The sequence below is a fragment of the Bombina bombina genome, chromosome 2 (assembly GCF_027579735.1).
Source record: "Bombina bombina isolate aBomBom1 chromosome 2, aBomBom1.pri, whole genome shotgun sequence".
Lineage (NCBI taxonomy): Eukaryota > Metazoa > Chordata > Amphibia > Anura > Bombinatoridae > Bombina > Bombina bombina.
The window spans coordinates 575,353,065-575,367,017 of record NC_069500.1 but is presented as its reverse complement, the minus strand read 5'-3'; the positions used below and the strand labels follow the sequence as shown (position 1 = coordinate 575,367,017).

The window sequence follows — 13,953 nt, the reverse complement described above, 5'->3', positions numbered from 1 at the left end:
CAAGCTCAATGTTATCTATATGAAACGCATGAACTAATGCCCTCTAGTGGTAAAAATGAATTCAGATTAGAGGCAGTCTTAAAAGTCCAATAAATTAGCATATCCACCTCCTACAATTAGATTTGAATTAAGAATACCAAGAAAACAAAGCAAAATTGGTGATAAAAGTAAATTGGAAAGTTGTTTAAAAATTACATTCCCTATTTAAATCATTTGCATACAAAGAGAGAAGCGCTCTACTAGGAACGAACAACAGCTCAGTGGCTTGTTCTATGGCGATTTACCACCCGGAAGCAGCCTCTTTTAGACCAGTGTGCTTTTCACAGAAGAAAACTTTCCTGAAGACTCCTTGCCCAGTGTGCTTAGAGGAATGTGGCTGCACCTCACTGACGAGGCCCATAGGAGGCCGAAACGATCGTCTGGGGTTGTCATGTTCCTTGTTCAGAGGAGAATTGCCTGGTATTTCGGGGCTGGACTGACCTTACTTGGCGGGATCAGACTGATATACTTCAGGAAAGTTTTCTTCTGTGAAAAGCACACTGGTCTAAAAGAGGCTGCTTCGGGGTGGTAAATCGCCATAGAACAAGCCACTGAGCTGTTGTTCGTTCCTGGTAGAGTGCTTCTCTTTGTATGCAAATTATTATGACCCTGGGGAAGTCTCCCTATGGGTGATGGGGGAAACCAGACGTGGACTCCTTGCCCAGTGTGCTTAGAGGAATGTGGCTGCACCTCACTGACGAGGCCAAAACGATCATCTGGGGTTGTCATGTTCCTTGTTCAGAGGAGAATTGCCTGGTATTTCGGGCCTGGACTGATCTTACTTGGCGGGATCAGACTGATATACTTCAGGAAAGTTTTCCTCTGTGAAAAGCACACTGGTCTAAAAGAGGCTGCTTCCGGGTGGTAAATCGCCATAAAACAAGTCACTGAGCTGTTGTTCGTTCCTGGTAGAGCGCTTCTCTCTTTGTATGCCTATTTAAATCATGTAAGTTTTTTTGGACTTGACTGTCCCTTTAATATATCGAATAGATGTGGTCCAGGAAAACACAACCTACTGTAAACATTCATAAAATGTGCATGTATTAGATAGCTAGAAAGATCCTAACAGGGTCAAACAGTAATCTTTCTGAACTGTGTAAATTGAATGTCCCTTATCAAAAAGGACAAGAACAAAGAAAAACCTGTCACTTTAAGAATGCTGGAAATTTAAGCATTGTGGTTGATTCTACAGTCTGTCAATGGGTTCAATAGAGATGAATCTCCCTGAGGCAGCTTTCCTTCTAACAAAGGCTAAAAACCTGCCACCTTTACAGATTTGCGCTGACGCACAGAGCACTTTTATAGCCAAATTTTGCAGAAGGCAGGAAAGGCCATTGGAAACAAAGAAACAAAAGCTTTAACGCCTGTTGACAACAACTCTCCAAGTACAGTATGGTAATTAATACCCTGCTGGGTTTACATAAAGGGGAAAAAATGCTTATGCTAGTTGGGTGTGGGTAAGTAGAGTATATTTTATAGACAATGTTTCCAAAGCAAAAACAAAAACAAATACACAAAATTATGTGCCACATAATTTAAAAGCGGACATAAAAAAAGTCAAGCGAAGAATACTAGAGATACATTTAGTATTTATAATATCATATACACTGAAAGAGTTAAAGTGAGGTCACAGGCAAGTGCATTGTACATGCATTGAGTTAATATCACAGAAAAGAACAAAATTAAATATGTTTATAGAATCCCTAACAAGTCTTTAAACTGCAGCAGTGTTTAAAAAAAAAATATATATATATATATATATATATATATATATATATATATTAAAGGGACAGTCAACACCAGAATTTGTTTGTTTAAAAAGAAAGATAATCCCTTTATTACTCATTCCCCACTTTTGCATAACCAACACAGTGATAGAAATACACTTTTTACCTCTGTGATTACCTTGTATCTAAGCCTCTGCAAACTGCCCCCTAATTTCAGTTCTTTTGACAGACATCCATTTTAGCCAATCAGTGCTCACTCCTGGGTAAGGTCACGTGCATGACCTCAATGTTATCTATATGAAACTCATGAACTAATGCCCTCAAGTGGTCAAAATGCATTCAGATTAGAGGCAGTCTTCAAGGTCTAAGAAATTAGCATATGAACCTCCTAGTTTTAGCTTTCAACTAAGAATACCAAGAGAACAAAGCAAAATTGGTAATAAAGCAAAATTGGTAATAAAGGTAAATTGGAATGTTGTTCAAAAAAACCTCATGATTTAAATAGAGAATGTAATTTTAGACTCGACTGTCCCTTTAAAAGGTGCATCTTTATCTCCCTCTATACAATTGATTATCTCATAATAATAATAATTATATTATAATAATAATTTGTGATTTATATCTCCCTGTGAGACTCAAAGCACTTTACAAATATACCAACATAAGACATAAAAGTTAGGAGTTTCGGAAGGTCAGATAAGCGGACTGAATGCCTGATGGAAGAGGTGGGTCTTTAGCTTTTTTTTTTTTTTTTTAAAGTCTGTAAGGACGGTGCCTCTCTGATTGCGCACGGTAAAGAGTTCCAGAAAGTAGGGGCAGCGTGGCCGAATGCTCTGAAGCCTGAGTTTGTCCTTATTCTTGGCACTGAGAGGGATGTGTTGGCTGACCTAAGTGAGCGGGATGGGATGTAGGGTATCAGGAGCTCTTTCAGGTACTGTGGGTCTTGGTTGTTTAAGGCTTTGACTAGCTCTACATATACATACAATACATTTACACACACGGGGGACAGTCATGCTGGAAGAGTAATGGGCCTTCCCCAAACTGTTGCTAAAATGTGTCTGCATCCTGTTGCATTAAAGGGACTAACTTCTTTGAAGTTTTTATATAAAACATTTAGTTATGTATAATGAAGACTTCGCAGTCTATTTTCACTATTGTCTCCTCTGTGTAATTTGGCTTTGGACACAGAGCAATTTTAATTTAAAACTTCAAATGCACCTGCTGACTTCTCAAAGCTATAACCCTGTTAAATATCTGTCCCTAATTGGCTTTAAATAGACAGTAATCCCCTTGTAATTACAAGACAATGTTGCGTTTCTTTAGAACATATATCTAAATGCTTTTAAAACAAAAATGTAAAGCAAACATCCTTTTTAATGCAGTTATTTTTTAAAAGCCAAACTCCACACACCATTTGCCTTTTTTGGAGGAGACAATTTGGGCTAGACCCAGTCATCAAGTTCGTATAAAGTGAATCGTTTCGCAGTTATCTGATAAAGCCAATTAGGGACAGATATGTAGCAAAGTGAGCCTTGAGAAGTCAGCAGGGTCAAGTTGTGAGAAATAGATATTCCCCAATTTTCATTGAAAAGATGAATAAAGAATGAAAATATATTACAAAGTTGTTTCATTCTGCATAACTAAACATTTTATAGAAAGATCTCAAGGTGTTAGGTGTTTACTGTCCCTTTAACTGATAACTGTCAAACCATTCCCTTAAAGGGACAGTCTACCATAGAATTGTTATTGTTTTAAAAGATAGATAATCCCTTTATTACCCATTCCCAAGTGTTGCATAGCCAACAGTTATATTAATATACTTTTTACATCTCTGATTACCTTGTATCTAGGAACCTTCTTCCAGCCCCCTGATAACATGACTGACTGTTTATTATCTATTGTCTTAAATTTAGCATTGTGTTGTGCTAAATCTTAAATAACCCCCTGTGCCTGAACAGTGTTATCTATATGACCCACGTGTACTTTCAGCCACTTTGTGTTGAAAAGAGATTTAAAAAACATGTGATAAGAGGCAGCCTTCAAGGGCTTAGAAATTAGCACATGAGTCTGTCTACGTTTAGTTTCAACTAAGAATACCAAGAGAAAAAAGCAAATTTGATGATCAAAGTAAATTGGAAAGTAGTTTAAAATAAAAAGTCCTATCTAAATAATGAAAGTTTAATATATACTAGACTGACCCTTTAATACTAACTTTATGACAGTAACTAGCCTGGAGATTGGCTCCTCCAAATAAGGCAAATAGTGGGTACAGTTTGGCTATTGAAAAATAACTGCAGTAAAAAGGATGGGTTTTTTATGCAAATAAACAAAAATTACATTTTGCTGGATATGTTATTCTATAGCAACAGAAATGTCTTGTAATTTACAAGTTATTTACCATCTCTTTAAGAAGACCCTTCACTGGAAATAAAGGGACACCAAAAACCAGCTCCAAATCAATTTTCATCCTCCACCAAACCTTATAGTAGACACTTTGCATTCCAGAAGGTAGCAATCTACTGGGATCTGCCAAACCCAAAATCTTTCATCTGACTGCCACACATTGAAGCAGGATTTATCACTCCAGAATAAATATGGCTCCAGAATGAATTGGTGGTGTGCTTTACACCACTCTTGTCAAAATATAGGTAAATCCTTGCACCTGTTAGCAATAGATGTGGCTAAAACACCTGAACGCAATTAGTAGGGGTGTCCACATACTTTTGGCCATAGTGTATTATCCTTCATAGAGGGACCTTTCAATGTTCGAGACTAATTGCCAAGTGAACATACTAAAACATCAACAAGTAGAGGAAAATACATATTTAATCACCATATAAACTTTTAAACGTAAGGTGACAGTATGGTAGTATCTGGGAAAAAAAAAAAAGAATAATTTAATGTCTAAACATCACATTGGGGAAACAAAAAAAAAAAAAAAAACATCACAACCTATCTAGAACAAGATAGACAGCTAGACAGACATTTACACACACTGCAATATTGTTGTGATGTTTGCATACATTATATATAAGCATAATGACAAGAGGAAAAGTGCACTATTCCCATGGCAGTATAAGAGACTATACAAAAATGTAACTTTTCTTGAAGAGAACTTCTGGCTTTTTATACAATATAAGTCTACATCAAAACAAGTTGATTATATTAGTGACCTTTTGCTAGACCGATTTTTAATCTCCAAGACAGAACACCATCAATTAGATTTCTATGGTGGAAGTAACTAATGGGGTATAAGATATTGTTATTAGGCAGGAGTGATTGCAATCAGACTGTCAAACAGTGCATGATAACTTCATTGACTGTGTATACATTAGACAGATTTATTTTAAAGTAAAAACATTGAAAAATGTAGGTCCTGAGCATAATCAATTTAAAAAGCCATAAACCTATATTAAAATCCTTAAGTTAGCACTTGGTGAGAAACGTTTAATGTACACGTTTATAAAATGTGTGTATTACTTTGGTATGTTTAGCAATACTAATGTAAAGTTTACAGGGGTGGGGGATAATTTTCTATAATTTTACACCTAACATAATTTAGAGGGAAGAAAAAAAAAAAAAAAAAAAAAAAAGACTCCCAATGCACCTTTTAAAAAAACATTACAATATAATAATCCAGTGGATATTATTTGCACCTTGAATTAGATGTTTAAATTACCAGACAGTGCTGCAGAGGTTGTCACAGACTGTATATGTGGCATCCAAATAGTAGACAGGCCCAAAGAACATTAAAAGCTGCCTCAGTGGAATTCCCCCACCCTCTCTCTTACCTCCAAGTAACAAAGATGTTGTCAGAAATGACATTTTGTGTGTCCCCAGATGATGCCTTGCTACCATTTGGTTATAAGCCATAAAGCAGGAATAATTTCAGCCTGTCAGGAGTCTAGCTAATGCCCAGCTTGCCCCTAGAGAGAATTCCTGTCAAACGTAATGAGAGCTCCAAAGGCCTTCTCTACAACATAATGAGCACTTAGGCCATGCTGGTGATCAGTCAGCAAAAAGCTTCAATTTGAGCCTGCCTGCACCCTGGGGTCTAGACATCACCAGATTTTAATAGGAATTATGATTACTAGCCACCAAATACCTATTTAAGATATCAACATCAACTCAATAAAACATTCATGTTTTGAAGGATTAAAAAACAACACACAGCACTTTAAGCATTAATATACAGACATTATATATGTATATTATACATATAAACTAATGACAATGCCCTGTATATATTAGAGAAAAAACCTGCAATAGCAGGGAAACAAAAAATATAAATAAAAAAGGATTACAAAATACATTTAACCGTGTATAATGCATTCAATGCACAGATCCAGGCTACACAACGTTCCAAATACTTTGCAGACCCAGAACAATCTTAAAATATATATATATATATATATATATATATATATATATATATATATATATATATATATATATATATATATATATATATATATATATATATATACATACACAAATATATTAGACCAATCACTTAAATAATTAAGTGTGAATGTTAATCTATAAAGCCACATGAAAAAATACTCTAAAATAAATTCAGCTCCAAAAACACAGTTGCTTGCTAAATGTCTGAATATAGCCAGCATTTGAAGCCTGAACTAATCAATTTATTTGCTGTGCCCTGGTCGGTCAGCCATGCTCTTTACAGTAATGAAACAAGGATTTTAGTTGGAACAGCACATATACATCAAGAATGAAGGTACTTCTGCACTTTGAAATGAGTCCAACTTTATCTAATGATAATCTTTTTTAAGAGGCAATCGATTTCTTAAAGACTTATTGTACTATCATCTCTAGGAAAAAAGCAAGTGTCAGCATATCTGCAGAATACTTACACCCTGCCATTAATGCTTTCTTTGGCAGACAATGCATGCTCAATTGAGGGTCCTGTGGGTTGAGCAATCATTTAACAGCCCTTCTCTTATGAGGGCCTTTAGTGTCTTGTTCAATACTATTTTTATTCACCATTATAGCAGGATTCATACCTCATGTCTGCACCAATGATACTGGGACAAGTTTCCAGTATATGCAGCAGCAGAGGAGCAACAAAATTTAGCAAACATAGAAATAAAAAGGATAACCGATTATTTCCCTACAGAATAAGATGCCAACTATTTATCTGTTTTTAGACAAAGTGAATTTGTGACACAGGCAACCCTATAACGCAAAGATTAACATATTAAAGTGATAAAATTATAAGTCTTTCAAGAGTAAAGAAATTTATACTTAAAGATAAAATTACATTTTCAAGAGCCCCCACTGACTTAATTTTTGTTTATCACAGATACTCAATTTATTTCCTGGTAATCCAGACACCATTACCAAGGATTTAATTTTCGAATAATGCAGATTCCCTATGCTTTGCATTTTTAAAAACATATAATGTATATAAAAAGCCATGCAAGAGAAGGATTGATTAAATTAGGTGGTAATAGTAATTAGAAATTGTAAAAAGGCAGGAATGAGTATGGGACATATATGTGGAGGTAATGTATATCAATATATAAATCATACATACACAATGTCATGGAAGGGAAGAAAGTTACAATTTATTAAACTAATTAAATAAAAAAAAAAATTCATACTCGTCCAGGATTAATGAAATTTCCACTTATATGGGGCTATAATATGTATGTAGATATCCAAGTATTAACTATAGCTTTGTATGGTCTACATCTTTAAACTCACTTTGCAAAATCAATTAAAAACACAAGACAACAATTTGACTACAATCAGCAAACAAGATGTACGCTCAATTAACTGTCAAGTCCTTTCACCTATGTGTTTTCCCACATTCATCAAAACCAGAACAAACAGAAAATGAGAACACCATTCAGATTTAATCCAAACTTTTTTTTTTTTGGGTGTACAGGAAAAGCCTTTACTAACTGTTTAGAATCACTAATGCTAGCAAATCAGCCATACTTAGAAATAAACCGTACCACACAATAATATAAAAGTCTTATCACAAAGTCACCAAATTATATCAGATATTTATTTAAACATACCTGTTTGTGCATTTCAATATTTAATCCATAGGACATTTCATAATACTGTAAAATAAAAATAAAAATGGTTAGAAATACTTTTGTATTAGAAGTTTATTAGCAGCTACATAACACACACAAATGTATACATACCATAACATAGTGCCTTTGCATTTCAGTTTTTTCGCTTGCCAATTTTTCACATTCCAATTTAAGGCTGGGGAGAGAAAATAATGAATGTTTTACGTCTTGCACATTAGATTGCTTGTTTAATAACACTTGAACATACAATTGGGAAAGAAAGCAAAAGTCTTAGCTGAAGGTTAGACCTGCAATCTAGGATGTACTTTGTAGGCGAAGCAAACAAGGGCTTTTAAATGAGGTCTCTTATGCCCATTACAACTGATAAGGTACACAAGAGACAAAACCAGAAAGACTGCGTAAGTACACACATCAAATGTTGACATGTGGTGTAGACAGAAGGGGATGGCCATCAAGAGGGCTGTGAAGTAGATTTTTTTTTTTTTTTAAAGGTACAGTCCACAACACTTATAAAACTAGAGAGGGGGAACATATTCACAGCACAAACCAATAAGCACAGCTGGCTTTTCAAGCAAATATGTCAAATATTTTTGAATGCAATGATGCATATTTCAACTTAATACAGATAATTGGTTTAAAACCCAAAACAAAATGTAATTCAGAGCCAAAATTAGAGATTAAAAGAGGAGGCCATTATGGATTTAATATAAAATGGCTTCAGTTACACACATCCATTTTTGTAATCTGGGCGTTCCACATTCCATTTTGCTATACTAAAACTGACTCGTTGAAAATCCCTTGTCTAATCATTATCAAGAATAAAAGCTAAACAAATGCACTACCCTCTATCGGTTTCCATAATTTTCGTCTGCATCTTTGTCAGGCAGTTTGACAGTAACTCATTTACTATTTAAACAAAGCCTTATTAGTGCAACTCAGGCTTCTGTGGGCAAACAGCTTTGACTCATCTGGTGTTTTCAACTCAAGATTTTGTTACAAAATGAAGAGCAAATATTGACAGTTCTCAGGCTGGTTGAAAACACACGCAGAGGGGGGAGGGAAGAAGGGGTGTTAATCTGAATGGGACAAACCATCCTGGAAACAATGGCTAAAGAAAGGGTGAATGTCAAGCTCCTCACTGACTGGTAACACCACCTACTGGACACACCAAGAACTACAGCTTTCAATTTAGTACAAGCCATGAAGGTGAAAATTGCTCAATGATATTTAATGTGCATCATTCCAAGCACTAAAGTTTGAAGTATACAAGTGGTTACATGGTGCTCATTTTCAACTTTAGCTCTTTGAGGATGAAGCAGCACATTGTTTTTATGTAATAAACCTACTTATCCTACTAAAGATCTTACTGTCCTAAGAAATATATACATACACATACTACAATAACACTCACCTGTGATATTGAGCTTGAAGAAATTGGAATTCCTCTTTGATCCTGTCCAAGGACTCCGAGATGGTGAATTTAAATGGCTGGCCTGCGGCCTGATGCGGCGTCTGTCGGCCCAAAAGACAGGAATGAAATTAAATATTAAAACTAAAACTTCAATACAGCTTCCACTTCAATGATACTTGAGGCAAAGCAGACATAATACCCTGCAGTCTAATTCCCACAACGTTTCATAGAAGCCACCGAGAAATGTTTCCATTTGACTTGCCAAGCAAAGCTGGAATGTTGATTAACTCATCAAATGCCAGTATGAATAAATTCATAACAGATACAGCTAGGGTTACCTTCTATTTGGGTGGTGACAGAAATAGACTGTACAGTTACAATAATGCCAAAAAGGCAGTGAACCTCACCTGCACACATAGAAAAATACAATACAAGCATCCAAAATGTTCCAGAATACTTATTTGCTAGCAAACTGTCTTAAAAATTGTTACATGAACATTTAGCTAAAAATATTTAACTGAAATAGGCCAAAAACAAATCAAAGGTCTTAAATCAGTAACTATGCTTCTTACAACACAGCAATAATTGATGATAAAAAAAAAAAAAAAAAAAAAAAAAAAAAAAGTGGGTGGTCAATAGAATATGATTTATACATAATCACAGGGCATGTCACCTCACTTCATGTTAATCACATCTACCTGCACTAGATTTTTTTTATTATTAAAACTGATTGCAAATATATCCACATGGAAACAGAGTTTTTATATATGCCTCTCCTTTCCAAGCCATCTCATAGGCCCAAATACAAATGGATGTAATATTTACACAATGAAACAAAAAAAAAATTAAAACTATACATACAAGTATTTGACTGAAGTGCAGTTACTTAGGAATGAAGTATATTTAGATATAGAACCAACACAAAGTTCACTGAAACAAGAAATGATTAAGTCAAACTGTTTCCAAGAGCATCCACATCAAAATACATATGCATTTATATTTATTCTCCTGTTCCTGGCTATTTGTTACATTGCATATGAATATCCCCACAAGAAAAGATTACAATTTAGAACTAAATATGCAATGAGACAACAAAAGTCACATCACTGTCATTGGTGAGCTAGGGGGCAGCAGACAATTATGGGGTGGAGATTTCCCCACGTGGGCATGGCCTATACTACATTTCATCATCTGCTTTGTATGTGTGCAGAAGTGCTTCACAACCATCATAAATATTAAATAATATCCGCTGTTTCTGAATAGGTTTTGCAAATGGTAAAATAATTAGGTTATCACAAAAACATAATAGAATTTGGGGGCCCCATTTGTGACAAGTCTTCCAAGACTTTGCTCCTCCTTCCTGAGAACTTGGAGCACTAACAGATGGCAGACACGAGGACCCACAGGCCAGGGGCTAAGTGGTTCACACAATGAAGTCCAGGAAACTTCTCTCAGGAGAAGAAGTGGTTAACAGACTATAATTAGGCCGTAATAATTGTGTTTCTTTCATTTAAAGCACAGAAAGGTTACAACATATAGTGCAATGCCTGGAGCTGTCACGGGCTAGTGGGCAGATAGAACACTTGAGCCTCTAAAGCAGATTGCTAACTCCACTGAGCACCATCACCTTGCATCAGCCAGTTCATCAAAGCAACAACAGAACTGCACTGGGTCACATAACTCACCGGGTGTCTGCTCTGGGGAAACATGGCTCTCCCAGCCGCCGCTTTGCCCCTTTGCAGCTCAATTCTCGACGACTTTTAGCAAACTCCAAAAACACACACTTTGGGTAATGAACTTAAAAAAAAATAATATATAATATTTATATATCCCACTTGACGGGAAAAGGGAGTCCGCCCAGCTAGAGCAGCATCCTGCTGCTACCTCCTCCTTTTCTTCTGGGCGTCCTTTGTCTGAGCAGAACAAGAGGCAGCTTCCCAGCACCCTGGAGTTTATGGCTTCCACCCCCTGGCGTTATAGCAAAACTCCAGCTTCTCTTTATCTCACTTCACTGCTAATTCCCACAAAAACTTTCTGTTAACCAGGGGCTCCCCCTGAGCACCCCGATGCGATAAATGTGTAGATCCCACAATGTATTACAGGAAGATGCGATAAGGGGCCACTTGCTCCGTTGGCATAGAGATCCTCCTCCTATAGGATCAGCAACCCTCAGGGCTCATGGCCACAACAGTGGGCGACAAGCAAATAAGCGATTGGCGTGTGGGGGTTGGGGGCAAAGGAAGAGGCTGCAGCCCCAGGGAAGGGTCAGGAGCGATTCGTAAACATCCAGACGGCAGATGGGGGGGTGATGGGAAACCAGAGATCCTGCGCTACTGCCACAGAAAGACAACCAAGCAAGGAGTTGGTGGGGGGTGAGGTAAAACAATAACACCCTTTAGTTCCGATGGCTAATTAGCAGCTCCTGCTCCTCCCCCCCGAGAGGAACAAAGTGCTGGGCTGAGAAGATCAATGCAACGATACACGAACGGTGGAAAAAAGAAATATCACCACCACTACTTCCGTTTTCTGAATATGTTGCAGAGTTCTAAAAAAATACAGTAAGCCAAGTAAAAAAAAAATCTTGATTTGTTTCCAGTCTGGCTGTTGTCCGACTTTCTTATTGATGATCAATATAGTGAAGAAGGGAACACACATACAAATGTAAGAACCCAAATGGCATAAATATCCACTTCTCGCAGAGTTGAAAGTTGCAGATAGAAAGAGCTTTGCGATCTCAGTGCACGGGACACGATATCTCAGGCCGCCCTCGCCTCTCCAGAGCTGGTTACATTAACACGCGGTTTCACACTCCTCCAGCTAACCAGAGTACAGCCCCTCCTTCACCCTTCAATGGAAGATGCATCGTAGCCAATCATGGTGCAAAGGACCAACGTGGGGTACTGACGTTGCCTTGCTATGTGAACCAATGGCGTCTCTCCCCTTGTCGTTCCCTGGGAAGCGCTGCAGCCGAGTTTCAAGGTGCTATGTTTAGCCAATAGGAAGGGAGGAAGGAGGGACTTTCTGGATGATAGTGGGAAGGGCGGTGGCTTGGAGAAGTAGCTGCTCACAGCTGTCAATCAAAGTAACGTGGGTGCATGAGCGTTAGACAGCGTGTGTTTATAATGCAAAAATATATGTGAGTATTTATATGGGTAGTTTTCTGTTTTCTTAGAAACTGGTGAACAAAGACGACTAAATGCAAATATGTAATGTCCCCAACATTTTGAGAAACAAGACAAACGTGTATAACATCATTTAGAAACCGAATGGAAAAATGTATATGGCATTATTGAACATGTTCGTTATGTACAGGCCGCTAGTGTACATCTGTAGCCGTGTGATGAATAGCTCACAGTTCTGTGAAAAGTCCATTCATGCAAATTACACATTGCCCTATTTGAATTTACTGCCAAAAAAACTGCAGCAGCTCTCAGCAGGAAGCAGGCATCTTACTATTATTCAAGGAACAATGATACATTAAATATTCTTGACGTTTAATTTCTATATAAGATTATACATTGCCAGTTATGTATATCTCTAAACATGAAGTGTAGTTATGTTTGATCATTTGCTTATTTGTATATTAGGGTTCATAATAAACTGTATTGTCTAAAAGTGCATAGTAAAACATTAGAGACATAAATTTGGACAAGGATTCTAATTTTAATAGAACATAGAGCTAAACAAAAATATCAAATTAAAACTGAAAGAATGACAAATTAAAGGATATTTAGCCCATAATACTTCCAATCCTCTCCTGAGCTAAGGATAATGCAGTTATTAATTCTTGTTTAAAAGTCTTCTGTTATGTTTCAGGCCTTCAACGCCTACAGCTATGACATTAATAATGGTATATATGAAGCTAAATGCTTAGATATGTTAATAAAGAAAATAACACAGGCACCAGGGTGCTATTTTGTATTTGCTGTAAATAAACTTCAAGTCTGGTCATTAGTGATAACCTTCCTGCTATGGTGACTTTCCCATAACAACATTTCCATGGTTTTGTTTGTGCTAAAAGCTGGTGTAAACAATACCTTACAAATAACTGCATCTGTGTGCCAGACAGATAAGCAAATGGGTTAAATATTGCTTTATATATAAATGTTTTCAATTGTGAGTCACAACTTATATTCATATATCATGTTTCTCCATTCCTCAATTATCCCCTTTCAGATGACAATAACATGGTAAAACTGTAAACAATTCCAGGTGTTAACTGAATTAGCAATTTAATTATATGTATCTGTAATATATATTTTAATTGAAGAAAGATACTTTACTAAGTCTGTTTACAATAGAAACATGAACCCACTGTGCAGTTTTATTAAAACATCTTGATAAAAACACATGGTGGGTCAGCAGTGTTGATGTTTTCAGTGTAAATAAATTTGATCACATATTTGCACAAGTCCTTGTAGCGCCTTTCATCATTCTTTTCTATTGTTAACTATCTTGTTATGATACCCAAACAGTTTGCTAACAGAGATATATGAAAGTGTCCAAACACTATTTCTAAATCTATGTGAGTATAAATGGGCAAAACTCATGTTCAGGTTTAAGTTCTCACTCAAATGCAAAAAGAGTTTAATTTCTCCCTTAAAAGAAATGTGTGCTTCCCCAGTAAATTCAACTTCCAATTATCAAAATTGGAAAACTCTTAAGTTTCAGAAGTGATGAAATGATACATTGGCAAAATTAATTATGA

The 13,953-nt window shown here is 36.4% G+C and overlaps 1 protein-coding gene across 9 annotated transcripts in view; it reads right to left on the bottom strand.

The window, feature by feature from the left end:
* TLE1 (TLE family member 1, transcriptional corepressor) overlaps positions 1–12,040 on the bottom strand; it is a 97,256-nt gene extending 85,216 nt beyond the window's left edge. For 8 of the 9 annotated variants that reach the window (XM_053702460.1, XM_053702461.1, XM_053702462.1 and 5 more), the window contains exons 1-4: positions 10,931–12,040; positions 9,246–9,346; positions 7,946–8,009; positions 7,814–7,858 (exon numbers count right to left, since the gene is read on the bottom strand). In XM_053702460.1, coding sequence (XP_053558435.1) covers positions 7,814–7,858; positions 7,946–8,009; positions 9,246–9,346; positions 10,931–10,954 — 234 coding nt within the window. In that variant the 5' untranslated portion in view covers positions 10,955–12,040. Of the gene's footprint in view, positions 1–7,813; positions 7,859–7,945; positions 8,010–8,676; positions 8,727–9,245; positions 9,347–10,930 lie in introns of those variants that run through there. The other variant, XM_053702466.1, reaches the window with a different exon arrangement.
* Between the last annotated feature and the right edge of the window lie 1,913 nt (positions 12,041–13,953).